The 15515-nt window shown below is 43.3% G+C and overlaps 1 protein-coding gene across 2 annotated transcripts in view; it reads left to right on the forward strand.

Moving 5' to 3' along the window:
- Positions 1 to 14814, forward strand: part of LOC309362764 (unconventional myosin-Ia-like) — a 57061-nt gene extending 42247 nt beyond the window's left edge. For both annotated transcript variants that reach the window (XM_081898540.1, XM_081898541.1), the window contains exons 25-29: positions 440 to 546; positions 8290 to 8422; positions 9646 to 9798; positions 12281 to 12408; positions 13686 to 14814. In XM_081898540.1, coding sequence (XP_081754666.1) covers positions 440 to 546; positions 8290 to 8422; positions 9646 to 9798; positions 12281 to 12408; positions 13686 to 13809 — 645 coding nt within the window. In that variant the 3' untranslated portion in view covers positions 13810 to 14814. The remainder of the gene's footprint in view (positions 1 to 439; positions 547 to 8289; positions 8423 to 9645; positions 9799 to 12280; positions 12409 to 13685) is intronic.
- Positions 14815 to 15515: the final 701 nt, after the last annotated feature.

A 15515-nucleotide genomic window follows, 5' to 3' on the forward strand; every position in this document is an offset into this window, starting at 1 on the left:
GCCCCAGCAGTCAACTTGATGTTGATCACTTTCGCTCAATCATCACAGGCTTTCCTGGCCCATGTCACTTGAAGCTTGGGGAGACCTAGCGATGTTTTCCTTCTGCCAATCACAAGCCACAAAATCAGGGCCGGCCCTACTGTTAGGTAGAATGATGCAGCCTTGCCTGCCAGATTCAATAACAAAAACCAAAAACAAAAGAGGGGTGGGGAAGTACTCCATGCAAGAACATTTATATTTGGGAGTGCTTTTAAAGAAACAAAAGCAATCAAAGCAGAAGAATATGAATTTGAAACTTTCTTTTTTTTTGGAGCAAATGTGACTGAAGTAAATTTGCATGTGTTTTCCCCCTCGCTAAAGTAAATAGGGTATGTTTTGAAGTTTGCAATGTTCGCTCTCCTTTTGCTTCTTACCTTTGCTCTCTGCTTTTCTGGTACAGTGCAAGAAATACCGAGATCAGCTGCCATCCCAGAGAAAAGTAGCCCTCCAGGACAAGTTGTGTGCCAGTGAGCTTTTCCGGGGCAAGAAGAGTTTGTACCCTAAAAGGTGAGTGCAAAGACAGGAGCTAGCACCACCCCAGTCGAGCTGGAATTGACCCACCCAGGATTGCTGTGGATTACTATTAGGGATGAGTGTATCTGATTAATTTCTACCTCTCTGTGTTTTTTGTCTTTCCAACCTTAAGTTTATAGACTCATTGAACTGTAGAGAAGTCAGAGCTAAAGAATTTCTGGCAGATGGCCATCCAACCTTTGTTTTTATTTTATTTTTTTTATAAAAATTTTTATTAAGATTTTTTACAGATACATATTTAACAAACAGAATAGGTTTCATAACATCCTTTCATTCTATTGTGGACTCCCTCACGTCTCCCACTTCCACTTTCATCATTAAAAACGAATTTTTCCAAGCAAATTATCATCTTGTTTATGATCTTAAGTACAGTATTTTAGGTTAAACTGAAATAAAAAATTATAATTTAATGGTAGACAGTTATTTCTGCTCTGGCTTCCTTGTTAGGATTCAACCAAATTACAGTACTTTTGTAAATAAATCTTAAATTTCTTCCAGTCTTCTTCAACCCTCTCCTCTCCCAGGTCGCGGATTCTGCCAGTCATCTCAGCTAGTTGCATATAGTCCATCAGCTGCGTCTGCCATTCTTCCAGTGTGGGTAGATCTTGGGTTTTCCAGCTCTTAGCAATAAGTATCCTTGCCGCCGTTGTAGCATACATAAAAAATGTTCTGTCCTTCTTTAACACGTTCTGGCCGACCATGCCCAGAAGGAAGGCCTCTGGTTTCTTGGTGAAGGTATACTTAAATACCTTTTTTAACTCATTATATATCATTTCCCAGAAGGCCTTCACTTTAGGGCAGGTCCACCAGAGGTGAAAGAATGTTCCTTCATTTTCCTTACATTTCCAACATTTGTTATCAGACGAATGGTATATTTTAGCCAATTTCACTGGGGTCATGTACCATCTATATATCATTTTCATTACATTTTCCTTCAGAGCATTACATGCTGTGAAGTTCAGCCCGGTGGTCCATAACCTTTCCCAGTCCTCAAACATAATGTTGTGCCCAATATCCTGGGCCCACTTTATCATAGCCGATTTAACCAATTCGTCTTGTGTGTTCCATTTCAGCAGCAAGTTATACATTTTTGAAAGTACCTTGGTCTTAGGTTCTAACAGTTCTGTTTCCAGTTTCGATTTCTCCACCTGGAATCCTAACTTTTTATCAATCTTAAACACTTCTTTAATCTGAGCATAGTGTAACCAGTCTCGCACTTTATCTTTCATTTTCTCTAAACTCTGCAGTTTCCAATTGTCTCCATCCCTTTCTAGTATTTCCCAATATTTTGGCCAATTGGCCTCCATATTGGGTCTTTTTCGGGCCTTAGCCTCCAAAGGTGACAGCCACCTCGGTGTTTTGTTCTCTAATAAGTCTTTGTATCTTGTCCAGACATTAAATATTGCTTTTCTGACAATATGGTTCTTAAAGACCTTGTTAATCTTAACCTTATCGTACCATAAATATGCATGCCATCCAAATGCATTGTTAAAACCTTCCAAATCCAGCACGTCCGTGTCCTCCAGAAGTAGCCAGTCTTTTAGCCAGCAGAAAGCTGCGGCTTCATAATACAACTTTAAGTCTGGCAGGGCAAAGCCCCCTCTTTCTTTTGCGTCCGTTAGTATCTTAAACTTAATTCTGGGCTTTTTGCCCTGCCAGACAAATTTGGAGATATCTTTCTGCCACTTCCGGAAGCACTCCGTTTTATCTACAATCTGCAATGTCTGAAACAAAAACAACATTTTTGGCAATACATTCATCTTAATAGCAGCTATTCGACCTAACAATGAAAGTTTCAATTTTGACCAGCTATCCAAGTCTCTCTTAATTTCAGACCAACATTTTTCATAATTATCTTTGAACAGACTCAGATTCTTTGCTGTTATGTTTACCCCTAGGTATTTAACTTTCTTAACCACAGTTAACTCTGTCTCTCTCTGAAACCGTTCCGACTCAATATCTGTCAAGTTTTTTCCCAATACCTTAGTTTTTTGCTTATTTAGTTTAAATCCCGCCACCCGACCAAAATCTTGGATTAGTTGTAGTACTCTTTTCGTACTAGATTCTGGCTCCTGTAATGTCAGAACTAAGTCATCTGCAAACGCTTTAAGTTTATATTGTTTCGCTCCGACCTGTATCCCTTCCACCAACCTGTCCCCTCTAATCGTGTTCAAGAGCACCTCCAGGACCGAAATAAATAATAACGGGGAAATCGGACAGCCTTGTCGTGTTCCTTTTTCAATTTTAAACTCTTCTGTAACCACATTGTTAACTATCAGTTTAGCCTTTTGTTCTGAATATATTGCATCAATCCCATTCTCAAACCCCCGGCCCACTCCCATTTCTTTTAAATTCCCTTTCATAAACTTCCAGGATATGTTGTCAAAGGCCTTCTCCGCATCTATAAAAATTAAAACAGCTTTAGTATTTATGTCTGTTTGCAAAAGCTCCAATATATCTATAATGTTCCTTGTATTAGCAGACATATGTCTACCTGGGAGAAAGCCTGCCTGGTCTTTATGAATTACTTTGTTTAAAACCCTCTTGAATCTACTTGCCAAAACGTCTGCAAATATTTTGTAATCCACATTTAAAAGGGAGATGGGACGGTAGTTCTTAAGCTGTGTCTTTTCAGTTTCCGATTTTGGTATCAATGTGATGAAAGCTTCTTTCCACGATTCTGGCGCCTTCTTCCCCTCTAAAATTTCATTGCTGACCTCCATCAGTGGTTGTATCAAATAGTCTTTCAATGTCTTATAGTACTTGGAGGTCAGCCCGTCTGGTCCTGGTGATTTGCCCTGTTTCATGTTTTGGATGGCCTGCTCAATCTCTTGTCGTGTTATTTTGCCATTCAGAATTGATCTATTTTCTTCTGACAACTTTGCCAGTCCATTTGTCTTTAAAAATTGTTTAATCGCTGCTTCATCTTGTGGCCCTTGAGTGTATAATTTTTTGAAATATCTCTGGAAACACTTTCTAATCTCTCCGGGGTTCTGGATACATCTTCCTTCAATCTCTAAATTTGTCACTGTATTTAACTTTTGTCTCCTCTTCAACTGCCAAGCTAGCAGTTTTCCACATTTATTAGCCGACTCAAAAGTTTTTTGTTTCATTAGTTTGATTTTCCATTCTATTTCCTGATTTATCAGTTTGGAGTATTGTGCTTGGTAAAGTTTGATTTCTCTCAGAATCGGCTGAGACTTCGGATTAAGTCTTAACTTCTTCTCCAACTCCTTAATTTTTTCCAAAATTTTATCTTTCCTTTCGTTTTGTTTCCTTTTCTTTACCGTGTTCTGTTGTATCAGGAACCCCCTCATCACGGCCTTACTTGCGTCCCAGATAGTTCTTTTTTCCACTGTGGTGTTCATATTGATCTCAAAATAATCCTTTAGAGCTTTTTGGGCCTTCTTGGTAATCTCCTGATCTCTAAACAGGCCATCATTCATCTTCCATCTGAAGGAACCGGTTGGAATCAATGTCATGTCCATTCTCAGTGCGTTATGGTCGGAGCATGTCTTTGGGCAGATTTCCACCTTTCTGATCTTAGGTGCCAGACCTCTAGTTATCCATATCTGGTCGATTCTTGTCCAAGTCAGTTGGGCTTCAGAGAAAAATGTTCCTTCCCTTCCCAAGGGGTTTCTCACTCTCCAAATGTCAATCCAGTCCATATTGTCTGTCATTTCAAAGAAGGTCTTTGGTAGTCTCCCATCTTTAGAAATTTTTTGACTCTGTGACTTATCCATGTTGGTTGATACAACTCCATTCATATCTCCCATCATAATGATGTTGTTGTAGTCCAGATAGTCCAGCATAGTCTCATGCAACTTCTTGTAAAATTCCGATTTTCCTTCATTTGGGGCATAAATTCCTAATATCAGTATTTTTTCTCCTTGATGTTGTATTTCTATCGCCAAAATTCTTCCATGCTCGTCTTTAAACAGAAATTTAGGTGAAAGGCTCTCTTTTGCATAAATTACCACACCTCTCTTTTTAACTGTATCCGAAGATATAAATTCCTGACCAAGTCTTTTATTTATTAACACTTTTCTGTGGAGCCTAGTCACATGTGTTTCTTGTAAACAAATAATGTCCAAATGTTCTTTGTTTAATATGTGAAAGATTTTTCTCCTTTTTCCTGGAATGTTGCAGCCATTTATGTTCCAGCTCAAAAGTTGCAGAGACATCCTGAATATATCTGGTTATTCTTGCTGTGGGGGTACCTTGTTCTCAGATTTTCGGGGGTCCGGGGGTGCAGGAACCCCCGGAGGTTCAGGCCCTGGGGGTAATCCAAGTCCTTTATGAAGATCTTCTCCGTGTGCCACCAAAAACTTGTCTCTATCCTCCGGCGTTCTAATTTTGGTCTTCCTCCCTCTGAAAGTAAACGATAAACCTTGGGGAAACTCCCACCTGAAGATGATTGAGTTGCTCCTTAGCAATTTTACTAATTCCGAGTAGTCTGATCGAAGATCCAACAGCTGTTTAGGAATATCCTTATAAATTTCAATTCTTTTGTCCAAAATATCCAGTGACTTTCCGTAGTGCAAGCCTAGAATCTTGTCCCTTTCCTCCTTTGATCTCAATATTATCAAACAGTCTCTGGGCTTCTCCTTCTTTATAAGTCTTCCAAGCCTAAAAGCAGATAGTATTTTAAAGTCTTTTTCTTCTAAGTTCCAAAACTTGGAAAAGTCTTTGGTGAGGAACTCAGTTAAGTTACCTTCTTCCACTTCTGGAATTGAGCGTATCCTTAAATTGGCCTCCCTGTTCCGAAGTTCTGTCATGGAAAAGTAGATCTGGTGTTCTCCTACTTGTTTGCTGAGTGGTCTTACTTCTTTTTCAAGCTGTCCCAATCTTTGGCTAGTGTCTTCCGCCAATTTCCGATTTTCACCTACAGCCTCCTTCAGTTCTCCAATAGATTGAACATTCTGTGCAACTTGTCCAGTTAGTCTATTTAAACTTTCTGTGTTTAAGTCAATTTTAGCTGATTGCTGGTCAACCTTTCTGTCCAGAGCCTCCAATTTTTCAAAAATTTTCTCCAAAACAGTGCCACTTGCTCCTGAGGCCATATCTTCCAGTTGTAATTCCTCAGTTTCTCCCTCCCCTGATTGTAGCAGGGAAGCCGCTTCTGCCTCAGGAGGCAAAGTAGTAGGCAAAACAAGCACAGATGATCTACGCTGTGAGACTGTCGGTAAAGTTAACGTTGTTTGTCTGGTTCTTCCCCTTTTTCTTGTTCCACTCATTCCAAAGTTATCTAAAAACCAAGGTCAAACTGAATTGTTCCCATGAGAAAGTAAGAGCCCAGATGGTAACACTCAAACAGGAGGCCGGGAAAGAGAAAGTAAAACAAAGTCACTGCTGTAAATCCAAAAATCCTCTAGGTGGAGCTTAGAATGTCTTTGGGGAGGAAGTCCAATCCAATTAAAATTAGTAAGTCTGAATTGATCTCCAAAGATCTTCACAAAGATAAATTTTAGCAGAGTTAAAACTTAAAGCCAAACATTGTTTCCAAAAGTGCTTAGACAGCAAGTGTTTCAAAGTAACAAATTCAAACTCAGTATGTTCCAAAGTTCAGATTCAAAGTATCCAAAGCCTGCAGACTGACTGCTCAGTTACTCAGGCAGCTCCAGTACCTGGGTTTCTTACTTTTATTTGTAATCCAATAGATCAACAGAAGACAGGTATCCTTGTCTCAATGAAGGTCCAAAAATCAGCCACTTAAAGTCTTTAAATCAGCCAGGAACAACAGTTTAAATAGGTGCCAGATCAGTCAATGCAAAACGTTACTCTTTGTCTCCACTCCTCCTGCTCTTTACTTTCAAGTTCAGTGTCAGCGGAAGACGGACTTCCTGTTTTTCGTCACTCCGCTTTCAGCCAAATTCACAATTTTTAGAGGCTTTAAAAGTATATTGTCCAAATTACTCACGGGTTGTTGCTTTCCAAAGTTAGCAGTTTCAAGAAGAAAGGTCAGCGCTCACCGGCAACAGCGACGCGGCTTCGCTCTGTTGATCGCGAAACGACCCACAGCGCCGCTACCCCCTCCGCGGTCCGGAGCCCCTTACGGGGTCCCTTCGTCGTTTTAGGGGCTGCTTTTGGCGCCCGCCGGGTCTCAGGACCACAGGCTTCTGCTGCCTGTGGTTTTTCTGGATGGGTCCCCGCTTCGCCGTAGCGGGCGACCCGTTTCGACGGAGCTACCCTCTCCCGTTCAGGAGCTGGCAGCCATTGCCGTTCGCGCCGCCTCCGGAAGTCCCAACCTTTGTTTTTAAACCTCCAGTAAAGGAGAGACTAAGGGACGCGGGTGGCACTGTGGGTTAAACCATAGAGCCTAGGGCTTGCCCATCAGAAGGTCGGCAGTTTGAATCCCCACAACAGGGTGAGCTCCCGTTGCTTGGTCCCAGCTCCTGCCAACCTAGCAGTTCGAAAGCACGTCAAAGTGCAAGTAGATAAATAGGTACCGCTCCGGCGGGAAGGTAAACGGCGTTTCCGTGCGCTGCTCTGGTTCGCCAGAAGCGGCTTAGTCATGCTGGCCACATGACCATGAAGCTGTATGCCGGCTCCCTCGGCCAATAAAGCGAGATGAGCGCCGCAACCCCAGAGTCGGTCACGACTGGACCTAATGGTCAGGGGTCCCTTTACCTTTATCTTAAAGGAGAGTCTACCACCTTCTGATAGAATCTGTTCCGCTTTTGAACAGCTCTTATCATTAGAAAGTTCTTCCTAATGTTTAATTTGACTCTCCTTTCTTGTAATTTGGATCCACTGGCTTGCTTCCTACTCACTGAAGCAGCAGAAAACAAGCTTGCTCCATCTTCCATGTGACAGCCCTTTGAAAAAGGCTATTGTATCGCCTCTCAGTCTTCTCTTTCCTAGGCAAAACACCAAACTCCCTCAACTGTTCCTTGTAAAGCTGTTTCCAGACCTTTTATCATCATGGTTGCCCTCCTCTCCACATCTTCCAACTTGTCAATATCCTTAAACTGTGGTGCCCAGAACTGGACACAGGTGGGGCCTGACCAAGGAAGAACAGAACTATTACCGTATTTTTCACTCTATAAGACGCACTTTTCCCCTCCTAAAAGGCAAGGGGAAATGTGTGTGTGTGTCTTATGGAGCGAATGCAGGCTGCGCAGCTATCGCTGAAGCCAGGAGAGCAAGAGGGATCAGTGCGCACCAATCCTTCTTGCTCTTCTGGCTTCAGGGATAGCCACGCAAAGCCTCTTGAGCGCAGCCAAAGTGCTCCTCCCTCTTTGCTCAAGAGGCTTTGTGTTGCCTTCTTGTTTCTTGTTTTCCTCCTCTAAACACTAGGTGCGTCTTATAGAGCGAAAAATACAGTGCTTCCCTTTAGTTCTTTACTTTTCCACATCAGTTTGAGGATACTAATGAAAATTCATCAGCATTTTTGTGTGTGAATTGCTCCTAATTTGCATTTTAGAAGGCATTTTTATACATTTTAAAGGCATTTTAAAAGCATCTTTGTATGCTATTTTCATGAATATATATTTTTCTATGCACACTTTACCCAACAACAATACATTTTTGCACACATTACGTGGCTAGAGAACAACATTGTAAAATTCAGAGAAATGCAGATTTCAAATGGATGGCTGCGTTTCAATTTGCATATTTTCTGGGAATGTGTGCATTAAATAGGTTTACCTTTACATGCAAACTGAATTTACCTCCCTCCCTCCCTAATGAAAACCTGTGGTTTGTGTCTTTTAGCCTCCCACAACCTTTCAGAGGGGATCACCTGGGTCTAAAGGAGAACTCCAAGTATCGTAAGCTCCAAGCCACAGCTGATGGCAAGATGGTCATGGCAGACAGTGTGAAGAAGGTCAATCGAGGTGATGGAAAGGTGAGAAACATCCTGCCCTTCCTCTCTGGCACCTAAAGGAACAAGAACAAAAGGAAGAGCAAGGGACCTGTGTGTGGTTTCTCACTATTCTAGGGTTAGTGAGAGCCAGTGTGGTGTAGTGGTTAAGAGCGGTGGACTCGTAATCTGGTGAACCGGGTTCGCGTCTCCGCTCCTCCACACGCAGCTGCTGGGTGACCTTGGGCCAGTCACACTTCTTTGAAGTCTCTCATCCCCACTCACCTCACAGAGTGTTTGTTGTGGGGGAGGAAGGGAAAGGAGAATGTTAGCCGCTTTGAGACTTCTTCGGGTAGTGATAAAGCGGGATATTAAATCCAAACTCCTCTTCTTCTTCTTGCCATATTTAAATATTTCTTCCACCTGCCTCCCAATTTCAATTCAAATTTATCCTTTCCAGGGAAAAATATTGTACATTAAAAGAATGAAATGAAACCCCATTGGCAGTGACCCATTTGCAATACCTGCACGGCCTGTTTGTAGGATTAAGCCCCTGTCTGAAAGCACCTTTATCTAGTCTCTTGCACCTCAAAGCAGAGGGTCACCAACCTTTTTAGGCTCATGGGCACATTTGGAATTTTTTTAGTAACTGAAATCACTTGCCTCCCTGAAATCGGCCTTTCCTTGCCCAGAAAAAGACAGATAACACACACACACACACACACACACACAGGCAATTCGGTTTTCCAAGGAATCGTCATGAAAATCAGAGCTGCTAAGGTGAATCTGAGCCTTGAAAAGTACATAAAGCTGAAATAGGTTGTGGAACAGAGCATCCCTCTTCCAGCTTTCTCCTTCAGCTCTGTGTACTTCCTAAGGTAAGCACCCTCACCACCTCAAGACCAAGGGCACTGAGTTTGGGGGAGGAGGCTCAGAGGCTTTGTAGGTGCCAGAGAAGACCTCATGGGTGCCAATGCGCCCACCAGTGACTCATTGGCAACCCCTGCCTTAAACTCACCCACCCACCCCTCAATATGTCAGCTACGTGAGCAAGATCCTCTGTTGACAGGGGCTTGGGATGAACAACAGGGGGGATGCTGGTGCTTTCATGGCCGGCCTGCACACAATGAACTGACCAGTGTTGAAGCAGGACATGGTACTAGGTGAACATTTGGCATGAATCAGCAGGGTTGTTTTTCTTCTGTCCTTAAGAGCCTGTCATGAGGGATTTAAGGTGGCAATTTTCCTCCCTCCTTTCTCTGTTCCAGGCCTCTCCTCGAATCTTCCTTCTCACCAAGAGCCACATCATCCTGGCAGATCCCAAGGCTGCCCAGCCAAAAACAGTGATCACCCTGAGTGACATCAATGGTGTCTCTGTCAGCCGCTATGCAGATGGCTTCTTCGTTCTGCACATTAAAGAGGTACTGGGAAGGTGGTGGCGGCGGTGGCCTGCCAGCTACCAACACAATTTAATGGCCAGGAAGATCCTTGCAACCAATTTGCTACTTCGTGACTCCCTCTGAAACCCCCATGGCAGGGTTAGGGAATATGAAAATGCAAGATTTATTTTTTAAAGGTGTTGACACCATCTTGCTAAAGCTGAATTGAAATGTCACACAAGTCTGGAAATGAGAGCTCTGAATGTGTAGTTTTCAAATGTAGCTTTTTCAAATCGCATTGAAGAGCACTTTAATGAAAGAAAACGATGCTGAGACACTTTTCAAACAGTCAGAGAATTCATAGAATCATAGAGTTGGAAGAGACCACAAGGGTCATCGAGTCCAACCCCCTGCCAAGCAGGAAACACCATCAGAGCACTCCTGACATATGGTTGTCAAGCCTCTGCTTAAAGACCTCCAAAGAAGGAGACTCCACCACACTCCTTGGCAGCAAATTCCACTGTCGAACAGCTCTTACTGTCAGGAAGTTCTTCCTAATGTTTAGGTGGAATCTTCTTTCTTGTAGTTTGGATCCATTGCTCCGTGTCCGCTTCTCTGGAGCAGCAGAAAACAACCTTTCTCCCTCCTCTATGTGACATCCTTTTATATATTTGAACATGGCTATCATATCACCCCTTAACCTCCTCTTCTCCAGGCTAAACATGCCCAGCTCCCTTAGCCGTTCCTCATAAGGCATCATTTCCAGGCCTTTGACCATTTTGGTTGCCCTCCTCTGGACACGTTCCAGTTTGTCAGTGTCCTTCTTGAACTGTGTCTTGAACTAAGTCCTTCTTAGACTTTTGTCCTGTATATGCACCTAACTGAGAGGAAATCCCACTGAGCACAGAGGAACTTTCTTCCGAGTTAACACGGACTGCACTGTCTTTTCAACAGATTCTTCAGTGAATTGCAGGGACTCCTTCTTCAGCCAGTTGCCCCCCCCAACCCCACTCTCTTCTTACTAGGGTTGTTTGCAGTGTCAGAGCCTGGTTTAAGAGAAAAGCAATCATCAGCAGCAAGATTTGCCACCCCACTCCCACCCATCACTACCTGTCCTGAAATCACACCACCAGCTTTATAGCCACCTGCCATTAGAAAGGTCTTCTGCAATCATAGCTAACCTTTCTTTCCTCCATACTGGCCTAACTTGCAAGGATCAGGATTGGAGAATAGTTCATCCCATAAAAATCCCTAGCTCCTAAACCACCTTCCCTTTTAGCTAAGATTGCTGGGTTTCCCAAGACCACTTGGGGGAATAAGCCACTCCCTGTATACAAAAAGAACCAAAAGTCCCAGTTATCAAGCACCACAGATGACCAAAGGAAATGCATGTTGAGTGTGGGCAGACTTCCTTGGCCAATGTCCTGCAGATGGGCTTGTTTTCCATTCCCTTGACAGTAAGTAGCTATTATGGAGGCAGAGGCGTATGATGGGCTAGTTCAATGGTTCTGAATTTTTTTGCAGTGGCAAAACCCAGTGGCAGGGCAGGGCAGCATTGTTGACCTGGCTTCCCAACGCCATGTGTCACTGCCAGTCACTGCAAAGGGGAGGGGCAATGCAGTGGGGAGTGTTGTGCCCACACCACACCAGTCTCACTGCTGCCTTGCTCTTCTAACTCTTGGTAACCAGCACAACACTGCCCTGCCTGTGCCACCTGCTAGCTGCTACTGATTTAACCCTTGGAAAGTGCAATGAGGGAAGGAAGAACGACTATTGCTTGAGTGGTGCCTAGGACCCTCGTACCTACAGGACCGCCTCTCCCGGTATGCCCCACGGAGAGCCTCAAGGTCCATAAATAACAACACCCTAGAGGTCCCAGGCCCTAAGGAAGTTAGATTGGCTTCAACCAGAGCCAGGGCCTTTTCAACTCTGGCTCCAGCCTGGTGGAACGCTCTGCCTCATGAGACCAGGGCCCTGCAGCACCTGATTTCTTTCCGCAGGGCCTGTAAGACAGAGTTGTTCCACCTGGCCTTTGGCTTGGAGCCAGTTTGATTCCCTCCCCCTCTTTCTTTTTCCTTTTTCCTTTCTCCTCCTGTGATGAGACTGCATTTTAATATTTTAATGTTTCAATATTTTAATGTTGTATTTTAATCTTGTTTTTAAGTTGTATTCATTCAACTTGTTTTTATTATTGCTTGTTAGCCACCCTGAGCCCGGCCTTGGTTGGAGAGGGCGGGGTATAAATAAAAATTATTATTATTACTATTAATCTCCATGGCTGCAGTACAGTGGAAATCACGATTTGTGTGTGCTTATCTGTTATTGCAACACTTTCCCCACCAGAACCTCATGGACTACTTCACAGAACCCCAGGGTTCTGCAGAGCTATTTTAGAAATACTGGGCTGGTTTATAAGGTGGCCAGTGGTTAGGTAACATAATGGAAGCAAGTGCTAAAGCTTGTAAGCTAGAGTAAAGACTAGGATGGTGCCTTCATCAGGTTTCAATGTCTCTTTCTTTTGCAGACCTCCACAGCGGGTACCAAAGGGGACTTCCTGCTTATAAGTGACCACTTGATCGAACTGGTCACCCGGCTCCACCAGACTGTGCTGGAAGCTACAAAGCAAAAACTGAAGCTCCAAGTGGCTGATGAGTAAGATTAGAGAGTTAGCAGTAGACGGAAAGGGGAGGGGGAGATTTGGACCAAGCACTGGTGCTCTTGTTTGGGAGTTTGTCCAAAGCATCATAAGGACATAGGAAGCTGCCTTATCCCGAATCAGACCAGTAGTCAATCTAGTTCAGTACTGTCTACATTGAATGATAGTAGCTTTCCAGGGTTTCATGCAGGGAACATTCCCAACCTTATCAGTAGGTGCTGGGAACTGAACCTGGGACCTTCTGCATGCAAAGCAGATGCCCTGCCGCAAATTCATCTTCCTTTTCCAGAGAGAACCACCATGTTATTTGACAGGCCGCGAGGGATTATTCTTTTTCTGCAGGGGGGAACGGGAAGAATGCTGAAAGACTGTGTCGATCCACAGAAACACAGATCTACCGATGGGTTTAACTGGAATCTGTGCTGGCGATATACCAAAATCAAAGGCAGCCAAAGGCAGAGAAAATATACAGTGGTACCTTGGGTACACTTCAGGTTACAGACTCCACTAACCCAGAAATAGTACCTCGGGTTAAGAACTTTGCTTCAGGATGAGAACAGAAATCTCATCCTGAACGAATTAAGTACTTAACCCGAGGTACCAATGTATATCTATTTGGTAGTGGTGAAACCATCTCCATCTTCATTTAGAACTTTCCTTCCAGGAACGTTAGAGACTATTTTTTTTAAATGAAAGCTCAGAGCCTGCTCCCTCTTCCCTTACAGACATCAGCTCTGGAGCGAGTGCTTCAGTTGTACCCCTGATAATCTGGCCTTGTTTCTACCAAATAATCCTACGTCCACCATAGAATCCTGGGAACTGTAGTTTGTTAAGGGTGCTGGAAATCAAACCTTTGTGAGGGGCAAACCACAGTTCCCACTATCCTTTGCAGGGAGTCACATGCTTAAATGTATCATCTGATAGCTGTGGCTGATGGGATTTGTAGTACAAACCTCAAGGACTTACTTGTTCATGCAAGTTGCCGCAATGTTTTTCTCCATTAATTTTTTTTACATAAATGTATTTATAAATTTGTTTAAAACCACATAACTCCAAATACAGTGGCTAAGGTTCCACTGTGATTTTTCTGCAACACTTTTGTATTCAAACTGGTTTAACCTTGCTGCAATGTCTTCAAATTTCCTCCTTTCTTAGCCATTTCTGTTTAGTTTGGTTTGGTGTCTGAAAGCCTAGTAAACAAGCTCAAGTGCTACTGCTAAGTTGGAGTGAGCAGGTGTATCTTTTAACATGAGATTCCTTTGGTCATCTACAGGTTCCTGGTGAAGTTCAAGCAAAGCAGCATCACTGTCAAGGTGGTAGAGACAGCTGAGAAGCAGGGGGCAGTGCCCATCTGCAGAAAGAAAGGCAGCCATCGAATGGAGGTGTTAGTCCACTGAGGAGAATCTGGACAGAAGGATACTGCCTGTCCAGAGGGAACTACAATGGACTCCTGGGGGCCTTTAGAAGTGGGAATTTGTGACTGAAGATCTGACTTGCTGGCAGCTTCAATATTCTTGGTCTCTCACATCCCACCTCAGGGGCAGCTATCTGAAAGCTTTCAATAATCAATAACACATGCCACTTTCCCCATTTGGCATAGGTGCCAATGACAAATGGTCCCTGTGCTACAACTGACCTCTTCAGAAATGGCCACTCCTCCTCTCTTCTTTAGAAGCCTTACCTCTTATTTAACTGGAGAACATAGAGTGAGCACCAGGAAAACACACCAGTGAAATGAAATGCCGTTTTTGCCTAATTTAAAGTCTCTTTACTTAGGCCCTGGGCTAGAGGGGAATCTGTGGCCCTCCAGATGTTGATAACAGGGGGCTGCAGTCCGGCAACATCTGGGGAGCATCAGGTTCCCAGAATGTGACCTACAAAATCTGGGAATGCTTTTAAAAACAACAACCTCAAATCTGTTTTCTTAAAGGTGTGGCCAGGAGCTTCTCTTGGAGTGTGAACAGCTCTCTGAAACTCCTTTCTACACACTGTGTTTCATCAGACCAAATGTCAACCTTAAAATACCTCTGCGCTTCTGATTTATTATTAGTAACAGAAAGTAATCACAACCAATGAAGTACATAGCTTTTTAAAAATCTCCACCACCATCTTGAATTCATCCAAAGTGAGCAGTTGTTTGAATCCCCAACTTGGAATGATACTAGATGTGCTTTTGTTTTGCTAATAGACCCTGAAGATCAGCTTCAATAATCTAGACAGTAAAGACCCAGAAGAAGATTAAACAAGCTTTCAGGGTTAAATGTGTCCAATAGCTCAACTCCAAGCATTTGTAGGTTCTCACCAAACCTTGCACAGAAGCTGCCAGAGCATGTGCAGGTAGCTGCAATATTCATATTCCCCCATTAAATAAAGTTATGTATTTTAAATCTTCTAACTCCAAACAGCTGAGTTTACATTGTGTTCTATTATTTATTCTGCAACATTTCAATTGTAACACTGATTTAAAGCAGCTGCAACATTTTGGAGTTTCCTTTTCCAATCATCATCAACAAGAACATCATTTTGATTGGATCCAAAGTGAACTGGTGTTTGAATCCTCTCACCAGCCTGGGAATGATATACCTCAGTGCAGATTCCCATTGTGTACTTGCGCTCCTTGATTCATACTTTTGCCTTGATTGGATGAAACTGGATGGGGATTGGAGCTATATACGTTAAAGGGAAGATAATTTGAGCAATTAATGATAAAAGACAAACTTTTTCCTGCAGTTCAGCCTCCTTCTCACCATTCTCAGCTGTTGCCAGGTCTGCTGAACAGTACAAGGGCAGGGAAAGTTTTGAGTTTTTCCTCCCCATCTCATGGGTCTGATGGAAACTTGCCTCCATATATGCTTCTATACAGTATCAGCATAGGAAAAAGCTTAATAGCTGTAAGTGGTCAAGCACCATGGGACTTGCAGATTTAACAGCTGGGGAAGGTTACCCAGACAGGAGGAAAGGAAGACTTGGAGACAAATGTCTTCCTGGCCTGCAAAGAGACTGCTGCAGGAGTAGGCCTCAAATCCTTCAGCTGAACCATATTTTGGCCTCTGCAGCCTTTCCTTGCCTCCCTTCTAGTGATACAAGAGCAGGCCTCAAACTT

The sequence above is a fragment of the Podarcis melisellensis genome, assembly GCF_964234715.1.
Source record: "Podarcis melisellensis genome assembly, chromosome: 2".
Lineage (NCBI taxonomy): Eukaryota > Metazoa > Chordata > Lepidosauria > Squamata > Lacertidae > Podarcis > Podarcis melisellensis.